General features: G+C 43.4%; 1 protein-coding gene and 1 long non-coding RNA gene across 2 annotated transcripts; both read right to left on the bottom strand.

Moving 5' to 3' along the window:
- Positions 1-583: 583 nt before the first annotated feature.
- On the bottom strand, positions 584-1,021 carry LOC122614684. Its single transcript, XR_006325758.1, has 2 exons — positions 946-1,021; positions 584-890 (listed from the first exon to the last, which is right to left on the bottom strand). It is a non-coding gene; the product is annotated as an uncharacterized LOC122614684 (long non-coding RNA).
- Positions 1,022-12,218: 11,197 nt separating this feature from the next.
- On the bottom strand, positions 12,219-12,734 carry LOC122614662. Its single transcript, XM_043789278.1, has 2 exons — positions 12,659-12,734; positions 12,219-12,603 (listed from the first exon to the last, which is right to left on the bottom strand). Exon 2 carries the CDS (start codon positions 12,575-12,577, stop codon positions 12,305-12,307), a length of 273 nt encoding a protein of 90 aa, XP_043645213.1. The 5' UTR covers positions 12,578-12,603; positions 12,659-12,734; the 3' UTR covers positions 12,219-12,304.
- Positions 12,735-15,621: the final 2,887 nt, after the last annotated feature.

The following is a 15,621-nucleotide window of genomic DNA, read 5'->3' as shown; positions in this document are numbered from 1 at the left end:
TTTAATTGAATACGCTCAAAGTTTTCATTTGGCTGAATGATCAGTTGGTTTATAAATGAAATATATCTTAAAATTATAAAACAAATCATTGATAACCAACTAGTGCAAACAGAGAGGAGAAGAGATACCATGCCAACATGTATAACACAGTGAATATGTTCTCAGTGTATAAGAACGCAAGACGAAGATGAAGCAGGAACCAAGAAAACCCGGAGCGGAAAACCCGGAAAAAAGGGGACGGGACAGTGGCAGCGGCAGCGGCAAGTGGTGGCATTTGGTTGCCGCTTGTTTGTTTTTGTGCTATTCAAAATGTCTTCATTGCCGGACAGAAGATGCCAAAGGAGCTGACCGAAGAGCCAAAAGGACGAGGAGCCACGCCGGCAGGACTCCGCTTGATTGCCTTTAATTTGAAGATGAAAAGTCTAGAAATGAAATGGGGACTGGGCACTTTTAATTTAGCCAACAATTCGCCAAGGAAAATGTTCCCAATAAAACAATTCAAATTGTTTCGAAACCGCGAGGCAAAATGAAATACACTCCGGAAGTATATTCTTTATAGATTCCAATAAAGCAGTGTTATACGATTATACTTCACGAGCATTTAATACTTTCAATCAATGGACGTATTTGCAGCTTTTAACGCGAGATTTCTTCATTCCGAGATTTTCGCTTTAGATCGCTTCCGTTCACTGTTCCGCACTTGGAGCTCAATCTAAACCAGATCATCTGACCAAGGACCATGATGCCCGATATCAGGATACTTGGTAGAGGGACCTCCGAGGAACTTGGGTAGCCCTCAGTACTGGAGTATTCTATAGCACCTGGCGGAAAATCGCCCACCGTAAAATTCAATCCATCAGCCATTGATCAAATGTAATGTAACTATTGTACTATGGTAAAAGAATGAAGAGTTGGTAAAGCTACGTTATTTCAATACCAACTTACAATTATAGTAGTTTGTGTAATATATATTTCCAGCCAACGATATTAGTAAAAACTTTAGTTTCTTTTTCAAAGCTTGCTGCAACAAGTTTTCTTTCTTTAAATAAAATTTAAATAATTTAATAAAAACCTTTATAAGTTGATTTATAACAGACCGCAATAGAGAGTAAATCACTTATATATTCCCTATGAGCGATGCTCCACAAGTGTTGCGTGTTTAATTTAATGGCGTCTGATGCCAATGCAAATCGAATTGCAATCGGGAGATCCACACTATTCACTGGCAGTTGATGTCAAAAGCCGAGGAGTCACTTTGCATAAATTAGTGGTGGCTTAAATGCAGAAAGCCAGAGTGCACCTAAGCAGATATTAACGCCAAGGATGGCGAAGGATGCACCACTCGAGCACTCAGTCCCGTTTTCGTTTTCATTCTCATTCACGTCCACGTCCTCGTCCTCGTCGTCCTTTTGCTCATCATAATCATCGACATCATCGTGCGGCACTCATAAGCATAAGTATGAGCATGAGCGATGATAAATCATTAGGGGCAACGTGTTGCGGCCAACTTGACTTGACAGCCACTGCAGCACTCAACGCGTGGAGTGGGTGGTGGTGAGTGGAGTGGGTGGTGCATGGAGTGGGTGGTGAGTGGAGTGGGTGGTGCGACTGGTGGTGCTGATGATGCAAGTCTAGTCAGTCGCCATTAATCTGATCTCAGGCAATTTTAGAAATGATGTCTAAAACCATTTCTGACTGGCTGGCTGGCTGGCTGCTCGGTTGGTTGGCAGTTTTATGTGTTTTGTCTTCGCATGCCGCATAAACGGAATTATTTACAATTTATTTTTACCTGAGCTAAGACCCCAACTGCACTGGCAGAAAAGAGGAACAACTAAAGTTTAATTGAATACGCTCAAAGTTTTCATTTGGCTGAATGATCAGTTGGTTTATAAATGAAATATATCTTAAAATTATAAAACAAATCATTGATAACCAACTAGTGCAAACAGAGAGAAGAGATACCATGCCAACATGTATAACACAGTGAATATGTTCGCAGTGTATAAGAACGCAAGACGAAGATGAAGCAGGAACCAAGAAAACCCGGAGCGGAAAACCCGGAAAAAAGGGAACGGGACAGGGGCAGCGGCAAGTGGTGGCATTTGGTTGCCGCTTGTTTGTTTTTGTGCTATTCAAAATGTCTTCATTGCCGGACAGAAGATGCCAAAGGAGCTGACCGAATGTAGCGCTTGTGGCAAGACGAATCGGGCGGCAGGCCAGAAAGGCGGTGGCTCCATCTACATGTCGTTCCCGCGTCGAAACAAGGGGCAGACGAAGAAAGTCGGGGGAGAGCTTTAGCATAGGAAGAGGCAACATAGGCAGCTGTCAAATTTCGGCAAATACCGTAGGTTTGGCTGGAGAGAGCGGAGATAGCTTCCCAGCTAGATCAACTCGACGCCAGCTTTCTTTTCCAATTTGGCTGTCCACAAGGCAGCGCTGAATCCAGTTTCAGGGTTTGGCGCTAAATATATAGCGCAAGTGCGAGCCAAACGGACGGCTTAACATCGAGCCAGGTGGCAGACATTTTCCTCGGAGAACGACGGATCGCTCAGCCCAGGGAGAAACGAAACGGCGGCTCGAAACTCCCGTAGCGAGGAGCTGCATTTAGCTGATTACTAATTAATAACCTTTGAATTAGGCCTCTGAATGGCAGAAAAGGGTTGCAAGCAGGCATAGATACGTCCCAATTAGGAATCGCGGCAGCACACAATTTCTTTTCCATTTCGGCGGACTCTTATTTTTGGTTAATTACTCTTAGAGAGCCATCGAGGACGTAGAAATCTCCACGTTCCATTTTGTCGCCATGTTCCCCTTGCGCACTTAAAGAAGGGAACGAGAAGAGGAGGAACGAAAAGGAGAGGGGAGAATAACCAAGTCCAGCAGTTGCAATCGCGGTTTCTTGTTCGGCGGGCGAGCAAAAGTTTTGTCGCGCGTTCTGGCCGTAATTTGGTGAATCCGACCAGAGGAAAATCCGCTGATCGACGGCGCGGGAAAAACCCCCTTAGTGAGCGAGAAGGCCGGAAAATAGTGGAGAGATTTTTTTTGTATAGTGGAATAAGTTATTATGTAAGTGAAAAGTGGCAGTGCGAAGGAGAGAGGGAAAGATAAGGAAAAGAGTCCATCATTTTTTTTAGTGTCCCTTATGTGCTCCGTCTTCTTCTTCCTTTTTTTTTGTTTCTTTTGTTCAGTTTTAGCAAGCCTATGATTAAGCAATAAGGCACAGTGGGTCAAAGACCAATGCAGAGAGTGAAAAAATATTTAAGTTTCCCACAGGTGCGGCAGACTCCAACGGAAGCGCTTTCGTCGGTGGAACTCCGGATTGTTGGTGAGTGATTAAATCACGTAATTGCAATGGCAATGATCAATGAGGTATACATAATTTGGTGAAAAAGAAAGAAAGTAATTACGTCTGAATTTTCGATTCCTTGTCCCACTGTCCGCCGCGAGCGAAATTAGGTCGAAGTTTTAGAGCCTCTGAAGAAAAGGAAGAGGAGGAATGCGAATTCAAGGCCAAGGCCAAGAGTGGAATGCCGGAATTAGAATCTGATTTTTTTCTGTTTGTCCGTCTCTCTTTAACTCTCGCACATATGTATGTTGTTTTTGCCACCAGAGCAGCAATCGCTCTCTTTATTTGATTTGTTTAATTTTAATATTCTTAAGTTCCATTTGGGTGCCTATGGCACACTCGAAATTAGTGGAGATCTAAATATCGAAATTTTCTCTATTATTCGACTCGCATACAATTCTGATAGTTATTTAAGGTCCCACATTTTTTCTCGCATGCGATTTTTACTCATTTTTGTTTACGTTTTGTTACTGGTGCATGCACTTGTTGCTAGCCTCCATGCTGAATTACCCATTTGTTAGCTGTAAGAAAATTCTCTTAGTGTGTTAAGAATAAAATTTATAATGTGCTAGAAAGCTTTTCGTTTGCCTATGGCTAGGATAACTCCCGTGTGAATATGTGTTAGTGATCTTAAAAGGGGCCGTCCGAGTATATTGTGCAATGCAGATTTTTGGAGAAAGGCGGCCAAGGCAGGGCGGGCATTAGCGACCTCGAGGCCATCAGAGGATCGCAAGGAAGATGGGGAAAAGTAGTTGTCGTCCGATTTTCTGTTTTATGTTGAACTCTTTCAGCCCTCAACCAATTCTTGTCGCTGCACGCGAAGTTATTTGAATATTTAGAGGAAGATCAGGCTGAGGTATGGGGACAAGACCACCACCCCAAATAGCCGACAAGGAGCAGCTGGACCATTGCGCGTGCGTCCCAAATACCTCCCATCACCACCCAAGCCGAGTAGCAATCCGTTACAGTAATAATTATCTTTCTAAATAATCTGGCGCCCAACAATGGAGCTTGAAAGTCGTTTTCACTAGTCGAAAAACATTGGTATCAACACCAAAACACCAACACATGCAGAAAATTCGTCTATTCATCATTTTCTTAAATTTTTGGGAGGACAGTAGGATCACGGTGGGCTGAAACTGGTGTTGACCTTTCAGCCAACGGTTGCCGCAACACTCACCTCAAATCTATTTCTCGTCTCAGTTTAAGCGCGTTATTAGGTGCATAGGATCTATAGCCTATTAACTTGTCCGCAAGCTCAGAGCTAGCCACGCCTGATAAAGTGGGTAAAATAGAGACAAATCTTTCTCTTTAATTTCTTTCCGGGATTTGCAGCAAAGATTAATTAGACGCGTTGGACTGACAGGCGATAGAGTTATAAGTAACTCAACTCCTGGCCACGGATAATTAGTCTGAGCTATGGACTCCAATTTGTTTACGGTCGAACGGCGTCGCGTTTGTGAGGTGAATAGGAGTCACAGTTGGTTTTTCTTTTAAAAGAAAGCTACTGGCCACGCTTCACAACGAAAACGATGTACCGATTCGCCAAAGTAGGGTATATTTCTGCTAATTGAATCTGAGTTTGGCTGGCAATATATTTGTTGTCGTTATCGCAGTTTAGCAAAACATAGCCAATTAACTCTGCATAAGCAGCAAATTTCTAATCTCTTTTCAGCTATCTTTTACCCAATCTTCCGAAAGTTGCTAACATTATTTTTGCGGGGAGCAAACCTATGCCAAAAGGCAAATTTTATTTATGATATATCAAATCTCGTTTTATCGCTCAAAAATCTTTTAAATACTTTATATCTGTTTAATCTTTTAATATTATTAGGGATAAAATATCCAAATTAAAAGCAATCTTTATCTTAGTCTTTATTATAATATTTCTTAAGCCCAAACTAAAGTATTTTTTTACTGGAAGCAATGGCCGATTCCGAGGGAGCAGCCGCAACAAGGTGTCCCCTATGTGAAGTTAGTTTAGAAGGTGGGAAAATTTACCGAACCAAATGTGGACACGAGTTCCATCAGTCTTGCATAGTAGCACATTCAAAAAATAAAACTACCTGTCCCACGTGCAACACGGTGTGTTTTGAAAAAGCGGCCACACCATCTCAGAACACCAGAGGTCAGAAAACACAAGTTTTAGTAGCAAGCGAGCAGACTCCGAGTGGCTCTTCAAACTCAGCAGGGTTGGGAAAGGCTCAAACAGAGTTGATCCAAAGCGCGGTGGTCAACGCTGTCCAGTCCATGCAAAACGATTTGCTCGTGCAGTTATCGAAAAAAATGTCCGAATTAATTCAGGCAAATCTATCTGCCCAAATTCAGGCCACTGCGGGCGAGAGTCAAGAAAGGGATTTGAGAAATAATTCTTTTGGGGATATAGTATTGGACCAGTTGAGTGGCCAAGCAGGCTCGAGACGCGAAACGCCAAGGAGTAACCATTCGGACCTCAGCCAAAGGCCAGATAAGGTTGGCCATATCGTAAACAGTTGGAAGCTTCGGTTTAGTGGGAATCCGGAAGGAATTAGTGTCGACAATTTTATTTATCGGGTAGAGGCGCTGACTGGCCAAACTTTGGATGGTAATTTCTCAGTACTAAGCAGCAACGCTAGCCTTTTGTTCGAAGGGAAAGCGCGAGATTTCTACTGGAGATGCCACAAACAAACCCAGAATCTCAGATGGGAATCTTTGTGTATGGCGTTGCGGAAGCAATTCAGAGATGCACGCACTGATCTGGATATCCGTGAAGCTATTCGTGATCGGAAGCAGCGGGATAAGGAAGGCTTCGATTCTTTTTGCAGTGCTATAGAGGATATGGGTGATAGCTTGGATATGCCGTTAACCGAGATGGAAATGGTTGAGATATTAAAAAGAAATTTAAGGCCAGAAATTCGACATGAACTTCTTAATCTCCCCATCCGCACAGTGGAAAGACTGAGGGAAGTATGCCGGCGTAGGGAAAGCTTTTTAGAAGACGTACGGAAATCCCAAGGGTATCAGAAGGCTGTTCCATACCGAAAACAAGTTTGTGAGCTGTTGGAAGAGCAATTGTCCGATAATGCGTCCGAGTTTTCCGAGGCGGAGGGCGAAGCAGAAATTGGAGCTATGGCTTTGCTCTGCTGGAATTGCCACAAGGAGGGTCATCGCTACCACGACTGTGAAGCGAAGCGCAAAATATTTTGTTATGGTTGTGGGAAACCAAATACGTACAAACCTTCGTGCCCTAAATGTCAAAAAAACTCGAAAGGGAACACACAACCGAGGCCATCGTTGTGTGTTCAACGCCAACGCTCGTCGAGCCCAAAATCAAACCCATAGATTGTTCCAATGCAGCTGCACAATCCAGTTCAACGATGGTGTGGCCAAGTTTAGTAGATTTAAGTTCAAATTCCCCAAATATGCAGCCGTATCTAGAGCGTCAAAAGTCTCATTCAAGGAATGCTCAGCGCATGAGAAATTACTGGGCAGCCCTCAAATCAATTAATGCAATCAGGTTCAAAGATAAGGATAAACGCCCATATGCCGAGGTGCGAGTTTTAGATCGCATCGTCTTGGGGTTATTGGATACAGGAGGAGCAGTAAGCGTAATAGGTGGTAGTTTAGCACAGCAGATAATTAGTAATCGAGTATCTTTTAAGCGCGGATTATTTTCGATAAGTACTGCAGATGGGAAAAAGCAGGAAGTGTTAGGACGAATAAATACTCCGGTCCGATATAAAACTCAGGAAAGAAATCTTGAGCTTCACCTAGCACCATCTCTTAGCCAAGATTTAATTTTAGGCATTGACTTTTGGTCTAAATTCGATTTACTGCCGCCAGAGATGCAAGTTTCTGAAATAGAATCTACAACACATGATCTTACTGTTTTGCAGCGCGAGAGTTTACAAAAAGTCATAGGCAAGTTTCCATCTTTTGCTGAAGTCGGTTTAGGTAGAACTTCTATTCTCTCGCATTCAATTGATGTGGGGGATGCCAAGCCGGTAAAGCAACGGCATTTTCCGGTCTCACCGGCTGTAGAAAAACTCCTGTACGCAGAGGTGGATCGCATGCTAAAGCTCGGGGTCATTGAGGAGTCCGACAGTGCTTGGTCCTCCCCAGTAGTTTTAGTGCAAAAGCCCGGAAAGGTTCGGCTTTGCCTGGACAGTAGAAAGGTCAATGCGGTGACCAAAAAGGATGCTTATCCGCTCCCGCAGATAGATGGAATTTTGGGTCGACTTCCAAAGGCTATGTACATATCCAGCCTAGACCTTAAAGATGCCTATTGGCAAGTACCGCTCGACCCAGATTCTCGCGAAAAGACGACATTTACAATACCTGGAAAGCCACTTTATCAATACAAAGTTATGCCCTTCGGACTGACCAATGCTTCGCAAACAATGACGCGACTAATGGACAAAGTCATTCCAGCGGAATTGCGAAATGAGGTTTTTGTCTATTTGGACGATTTATTGATCGTGTCGGACAGCTTTGAATCGCATTTGAAGGTATTAGAGGTTGTTGCAGGGCATGTAAAGGCGGCTGGACTCACGTTGAACGTAGAAAAGAGTAAATTCTGCATGCGCTCCGTGAGGTATCTTGGACATATTGTCGGAGAAGGGGTCATAAAAACCGATCCCGACAAAGTATCAGCCATGACCGATTTCCCTCTGCCAAACTCTCTTAAAAGTCTCCGGAGGTTCTTGGGCATGGTCGGCTGGTACAGAAAATTTATCCAGAATTTTGCGTCAGTAGCTTCGCCTCTGACCGATTTGTTGAAGCCAAGACAGAAATTCGTTATGACCGCGGAAGGAAGGCAGGCATTCGAGCAGTTAAAAACAATGTTATGTTCAGCTCCGGTTCTGCGCAGTCCGGATTTCGAAAAACCTTTCTTTGTGCAGTGTGACGCAAGTAAGACTGGTGTCGGCGGAGTCTTGGTGCAGAAAACTTCCGATGGCGACGAATATCCGATAGCGTTCGTATCCAAGAAGCTAAATAAAGCTCAACGCAATTACTCTGTGACAGAGCAGGAGTGTTTGGCGGCGATAGTCTGTATTAACAGGTTCAGGGCTTATGTGGAAGGCCACGAGTTTACGGTCATTACAGACCATGCCTCCCTCAAATGGCTGATGTCTCAGCCGGACTTACACTCGCGGTTGGCTCGTTGGGCTCTGAAGTTGCAGCGGTTTAACTTTAAAATCGAGCATCGCAGTGGCAAACTAAATGTCGTGCCAGATGCACTTTCCAGAGTAAATGAGGAGGTCGAGGCATTGGAAGGTAATAGTGGTTCTCTGGTCGATTTGGACTCAGAGGTGTTTAAGTCAGCAGAATATGTGCATTTTGTAGATCGGCTCAAAGCGAATTTGGATAAATTACCCGATATAAAAGTAGTCGATGGCTTGGCGTATAAGAAAACAGAGCATGCTACGGGGGATTCCCTGAACGATCAGTTCATCTGGAAGTTGTGGATTCCGAAGGATTTGGTCCAGGATGTTTTAAAGAATGCCCACGATCATCCTATGGCTTCACACGGGGGAATTCACAAAACGCTAGAGCGAGTTCGGAGGCATTGTTATTGGCCTGGGTTAATAAAAGACGTAAAATCATATGTTCTAGCTTGTGATACCTGCAAGATGACAAAAGCTCCTAACACAGTTCAGAGACCGCCAATAGGGGTTCCTCCAGAGTCGGAAAGATTCTTCCAAAGATTATATATAGATTTCTTGGGCCCGTATCCCCGCTCTAGAAGCGGGAATATTGGAATTTTTATCGTTTTAGACCATTACTCAAAGTTCGTTTTTCTCAAGGCAGTCAAAAAGCTGTCAGCCGAGGTGGTTATAAAATACCTGCAACAGGAACTATTTCACACGTATGGGGTGCCGGAGACGATTATTTCAGACAACGGTTCACAGTTTAAGTCAGACCTATTCCAGAAGTTTATGCGTGAGTACAGAGTCAGTCATATTCGCACAGCAGTGTATTCCCCGCAATCAAATGCGTCTGAAAGGGTAAACAGATCGGTGATAGCGGCCATAAGATCCTATGTTCGGCCTGATCAAAAAAACTGGGACGAAGAGCTAAGTAGTATTTGTTGTGCTCTACGATCGGCGATTCATTCCAGCTTGGGTACTACGCCCTATTACATGGTGTTCGGCCAGCATTTTGTCGGATCTGGGTCCACCTATAAGTTGTTGAAAGCCTTGGGTTTGCTGCAAGACCATTCGGCAGTGTTCTCAAGGGAAGATTCCTTAGAGTTAGTGCGCAGCAAAGCTATCGAGGTGATGAAGAAGCAGAACGAAAAGAACGAACGAAATTACAATCTTCGGTCCAGAGAAGTTTCCTACAAAGTTGGCCAGGAAGTGTTCTACAAGAACCACAAGCAGAGTAATTTCCAGGCAGGATATAATGCCAAGTTAGGCCCCAGCTACCTCAAAGCCAGGGTGCGGAAAAAGCTAGGTAATGCCTATTACGATATAGAGGATCTGCAGGGACATTTGGTTGGACGATACCATGCCAAGGATCTGAGGCAATAATTAATTGCCCCAAGCTTGGTGTGATCAGCCTTGGGAGTGTCACCCCCAAGTCCGATCTTGTGGAGGGGGCAATTTGTAGCGCTTGTGGCAAGACGAATCGGGCGGCAGGCCAGAAAGGCGGTGGCTCCATCTACATGTCGTTCCCGCGTCGAAACAAGGGGCAGACGAAGAAAGTCGGGGGAGAGCTTTAGCATAGGAAGAGGCAACATAGGCAGCTGTCAAATTTCGGCAAATACCGTAGGTTTGGCTGGAGAGAGCGGAGATAGCTTCCCAGCTAGATCAACTCGACGCCAGCTTTCTTTTCCAATTTGGCTGTCCACAAGGCAGCGCTGAATCCAGTTTCAGGGTTTGGCGCTAAATATATAGCGCAAGTGCGAGCCAAACGGACGGCTTAACATCGAGCCAGGTGGCAGACATTTTCCTCGGAGAACGACGGATCGCTCAGCCCAGGGAGAAACGAAACGGCGGCTCGAAACTCCCGTAGCGAGGAGCTGCATTTAGCTGATTACTAATTAATAACCTTTGAATTAGGCCTCTGAATGGCAGAAAAGGGTTGCAAGCAGGCATAGATACGTCCCAATTAGGAATCGCGGCAGCACACAATTTCTTTTCCATTTCGGCGGACTCTTATTTTTGGTTAATTACTCTTAGAGAGCCATCGAGGACGTAGAAATCTCCACGTTCCATTTTGTCGCCATGTTCCCCTTGCGCACTTAAAGAAGGGAACGAGAAGAGGAGGAACGAAAAGGAGAGGGGAGAATAACCAAGTCCAGCAGTTGCAATCGCGGTTTCTTGTTCGGCGGGCGAGCAAAAGTTTTGTCGCGCGTTCTGGCCGTAATTTGGTGAATCCGACCAGAGGAAAATCCGCTGATCGACGGCGCGGGAAAAACCCCCTTAGTGAGCGAGAAGGCCGGAAAATAGTGGAGAGATTTTTTTTGTATAGTGGAATAAGTTATTATGTAAGTGAAAAGTGGCAGTGCGAAGGAGAGAGGGAAAGATAAGGAAAAGAGTCCATCATTTTTTTTAGTGTCCCTTATGTGCTCCGTCTTCTTCTTCCTTTTTTTTTGTTTCTTTTGTTCAGTTTTAGCAAGCCTATGATTAAGCAATAAGGCACAGTGGGTCAAAGACCAATGCAGAGAGTGAAAAAATATTTAAGTTTCCCACAGGTGCGGCAGACTCCAACGGAAGCGCTTTCGTCGGTGGAACTCCGGATTGTTGGTGAGTGATTAAATCACGTAATTGCAATGGCAATGATCAATGAGGTATACATAATTTGGTGAAAAAGAAAGAAAGTAATTACGTCTGAATTTTCGATTCCTTGTCCCACTGTCCGCCGCGAGCGAAATTAGGTCGAAGTTTTAGAGCCTCTGAAGAAAAGGAAGAGGAGGAATGCGAATTCAAGGCCAAGGCCAAGAGTGGAATGTCGGAATTAGAATCTGATTTTTTTCTGTTTGTCCGTCTCTCTTTAACTCTCGCACATATGTATGTTGTTTTTGCCACCAGAGCAGCAATCGCTCTCTTTATTTGATTTGTTTAATTTTAATATTCTTAAGTTCCATTTGGGTGCCTATGGCACACTCGAAATTAGTGGAGATCTAAATATCGAAATTTTCTCTATTATTCGACTCGCATACAATTCTGATAGTTATTTAAGGTCCCACATTTTTTCTCGCATGCGATTTTTACTCATTTTTGTTTACGTTTTGTTACTGGTGCATGCACTTGTTGCTAGCCTCCATGCTGAATTACCCATTTGTTAGCTGTAAGAAAATTCTCTTAGTGTGTTAAGAATAAAATTTATAATGTGCTAGAAAGCTTTTCGTTTGCCTATGGCTAGGATAACTCCCGTGTGAATATGTGTTAGTGATCTTAAAAGGGGCCGTCCGAGTATATTGTGCAATGCAGATTTTTGGAGAAAGGCGGCCAAGGCAGGGCGGGCATTAGCGACCTCGAGGCCATCAGAGGATCGCAAGGAAGATGGGGAAAAGTAGTTGTCGTCCGATTTTCTGTTTTATGTTGAACTCTTTCAGCCCTCAACCAATTCTTGTCGCTGCACGCGAAGTTATTTGAATATTTAGAGGAAGATCAGGCTGAGGTATGGGGACAAGACCACCACCCCAAATAGCCGACAAGGAGCAGCTGGACCATTGCGCGTGCGTCCCAAATACCTCCCATCACCACCCAAGCCGAGTAGCAATCCGTTACACGAAGAGCCAAAAGGACGAGGAGCCACGCCGGCAGGACTCTGCTTGATTGCCTTTAATTTGAAGATGAAAAGTCTAGAAATGAAATGGGGACTGGGCACTTTTAATTTAGCCAACAATTCGCCAAGGAAAATGTTCCCAATAAAACAATTCAAATTGTTTCGAAACCACGATGCAAAATGAAATACACTCCGGAAGTATATTCTTTATAGATCCAAATAAAGCAGTGTTTTACACGAGCATTAAATACTTTCAATCAATGGACGTGTTTGCTGCTTTTGACGCGAGATTACATCATTCCGGGATTTCCGCCTTAGATCGCTTCCTTTCACTGTTCCCCACTTGGAGCTCAATCTAAACCAGATCATCTGACCAAGGACCATGATGCCCGACATCAGGATACTTGGTAGAGGGACCTCCGAGGAACTTGGGTAGCCCTCAGTACTGGAGTATTCTATAGCACCTGGCGGAAACTCGAACCACCGAACCACCGTAAAATTCAATCCATCAGCCATTGCTCAAATGTAATGTAACTATTGTACTATGGTAAAAGAATGAAGAGTTGGTAAAGCTACGTTATTTCAATACCAACTTACAATTATAGTAGTTTGTGTAATATATATTTCCAGCCAACGATATGAGTAAAAACTTTAGTTTCTTTTTCAAAGCTTGCTGCAACAAGTTTTCTTTCTTTAAATAAAATTTAAATAATTTAATAAAAACCTTTATAAATCACTTATATATTCCCTATGAGCGATGCTCCACAAGTGTTGCGTGTTTAATTTAATGGCGTCTGATGCCAATGCAAATAGAATTGCAATCGGGAGATCCACACTATTCACTGGCAGTTGATGTCAAAAGCCGAGGAGTCACTTTGCATAAATTAGTGGTGGCTTAAATGCAGAAAGCCAGAGTGCACCTAAGCAGATATTAACGCCAAGGATGGCGAAGGATGCACCACTCGAGCACTCAGTCCCGTTTTCGTTTTCATTCTCATTCACGTCCAAGTCCACGTCCTCGTCCTCGTCGTCCTTTTGCTCATCATAATCATCGACATCATCGTGCGGCACTCATAAGCATACATAAGTATGAGCATGAGCGATGATAAATCATTAGGGGCAACGTGTTGCGGCCAACTTGACTTGAAAGCCACTGCAGCACTCAACGCGTGGAGTGGGTGGTGAATGGGTGGTGAGTAGAGTGGGTGGTGCGACTGGTGGTGCTGATGATGCAAGTCTAGTCAGTCGCCATTAATCTGATCTCAGGCAATTTTAGACATCATTTAGCTTTAACCATTTCTTTTAGACATAAATATTTAAAACACTTATACCATTTTAATTGGATAAACTATTCTACTTATTTTCTTAATATCATTCAGATCAGTTTTACAAAACTTCTTGCGAATTTTATTAATGAAGTAAAAAAACTTCCAAATTGAACAATTGATCTGCATTGAGCTATTAGAAGACCCCTTTCCTGACTTTGAACTCTCATCGCCGGCGATTATTATTAATTATTGATGCGCACCTCAAGCTGGCAATAATGATACAGTGCTTCATAGACACTGAACGCATTTGTGTGTGGCAAATTTATGGCTTGTACGTGTGGTATAAACAACTGCCCAGTTCGCCCCAAGCCATTTTCGAACCCCAACCATTTTGCGCAAATACTTGGCCATCTAAGGTTGATGGGTCTAGGATACAGGGTTTCAGGGCCCAAATGCATTTTAAGCGGGCCTTTTCCGCTTCAGTTTTGCAACCGCAATGCGACGCTCGTTGCAGAAATGCAAATAAGCCAGAAATACTTTTCGCTTTCAAAACATTTGCATATATCGCGCTTATCACGCCGACACAAAAGAAGATTACGTAACGTATACGCAACAATGGCTAAGGCATTCTGCTTCTTATATTGATCATAGTTACAGTTTTAAACAATAAAATTGCACTAAATTGGGGTCAAAAGTTAAAATGAAAGGGCACAATTAATTGCTACTCTGAAAAAGTTTTTCGAAAATCAATTAACTAACAACTGAAATAAAGCCTCGAAATGTTTTTCCAGCATTAAGCGCTCCAGTAATTAATCAGCGAGCGAATGCAAATTACTTTTCCGACTTGACGTTGCAGTATTTGTTCCTGTTCTTGTTATGGCCCTCGTTGATCCTGGCTGCTTCAATTGGTCTCGAGTCGTGCTGCTAACTGTGCTAACCGGAAACGGAAATGTAGCTTGCATAACAAATGAATTTCGCTGAGGGGTGGCCTCCCCCCGCTCCTTTTGACAAGTCACCAAGGCCCGTGCCATTCTTCTTTGTTCTGCCAACCCCAAGTTGTTCCCATTCCGCGAGTTTCTTTGCCATAAATTGCTTTTCCACATATTGCTCGGGGTTGGGTTGGTTTGGTTTGGTTTCGCAGATCCTTTATCGAAAGACAACTGGTGGTGACAGGCCTCATTTCGGCTCTAGACTCAAGACACACAGCTAGAGATTCCCTGTGGAAATGACAAAAACCATCCCAAATGCAGACTGCAATGCGAATTGCACTTTGCTCGGCGGAAAATTTATGAACTCCATTGCCATGCGTCAAATAAATGTCAAAAAGTACGCCAAAAGTGCGGCCATTAATGCAAAAGATCCGTGGGACCAGCAGAAATTCCGTTGAAGCTGTTCGACCGCAATAAAAAAATGTTCGCAAAAATTCTTCTTTTTTTTTGCAATTTTTTTCGGTAGCTGTTTGTTTGGCATGTTAAACACAATTTTTTAATGAATTTTCACGCCAGTCGAGTGTAAAATGCCGGGACTCCGGCGATGGGGCTCTGACTACTTTTAAAATGCCATAAAACTAAAAAAAAAATATAAAAATTATATTCCCTGTGCGGCAGACAAAGTGAAAAAAATTGTTTTTCAAAAGTTTGCTGCTGAATTTCGCGATTGTTGCTGCTGCTGCTGTTGCTGTTGTTGTTGCTGACCATCATTTTTCTGAATGCCTGCATCTGTCTGCCTCAATGTCTCTCTTTCCCCCTCTATTTATTATGCCTGTCTCTCTCTCTGCGGGCCACGGTGTTGTTTTTTGTGTGAATTTACCAAGACAAGGCATCGGTGGTCGGAATGTCCTAACAGGATAAGTGGTTCGATTGGCTCACTCAATGATTTCGCTGTTTCACTTTAGAGAATATAACTTTTTATGTGTCTAACAGTAGGTAAAAATGGTGTATGGGAGTTTGAAAGAAATGTTTTTTCGTGTAAACGTATTTCAAGATGAGGACAGAAATTAAGAAATTGTTGTATTATTAGCTTCTTAATTTAGCTTTGCCGTAGGGCATTTGCCATTTCCCATTGATAGCTTCCAGATATCCATCTTCCACTCACTTCGTGCTTTACTTTGTGCTTTTTTCTGGTTTTCATTTCAATGCTTCAAGCGCAAGCGACAGATGATAATAAAAAATTTTATTACACACAAGCTCATCCATTTGACTTAATGGCGGTCGGAATGTTGCAGGCTTTTAATGTGCGTCATCATGACGGCAGGGGGGGTGTGGAACAGGAGCGGGGGCGGTGATTTCCCGT

The sequence above is a fragment of the Drosophila teissieri genome, chromosome 2R, assembly GCF_016746235.2.
Source record: "Drosophila teissieri strain GT53w chromosome 2R, Prin_Dtei_1.1, whole genome shotgun sequence".
NCBI lineage: Eukaryota > Metazoa > Arthropoda > Insecta > Diptera > Drosophilidae > Drosophila > Drosophila teissieri.
This window is presented reverse-complemented; position numbering and strand designations above follow the sequence as displayed.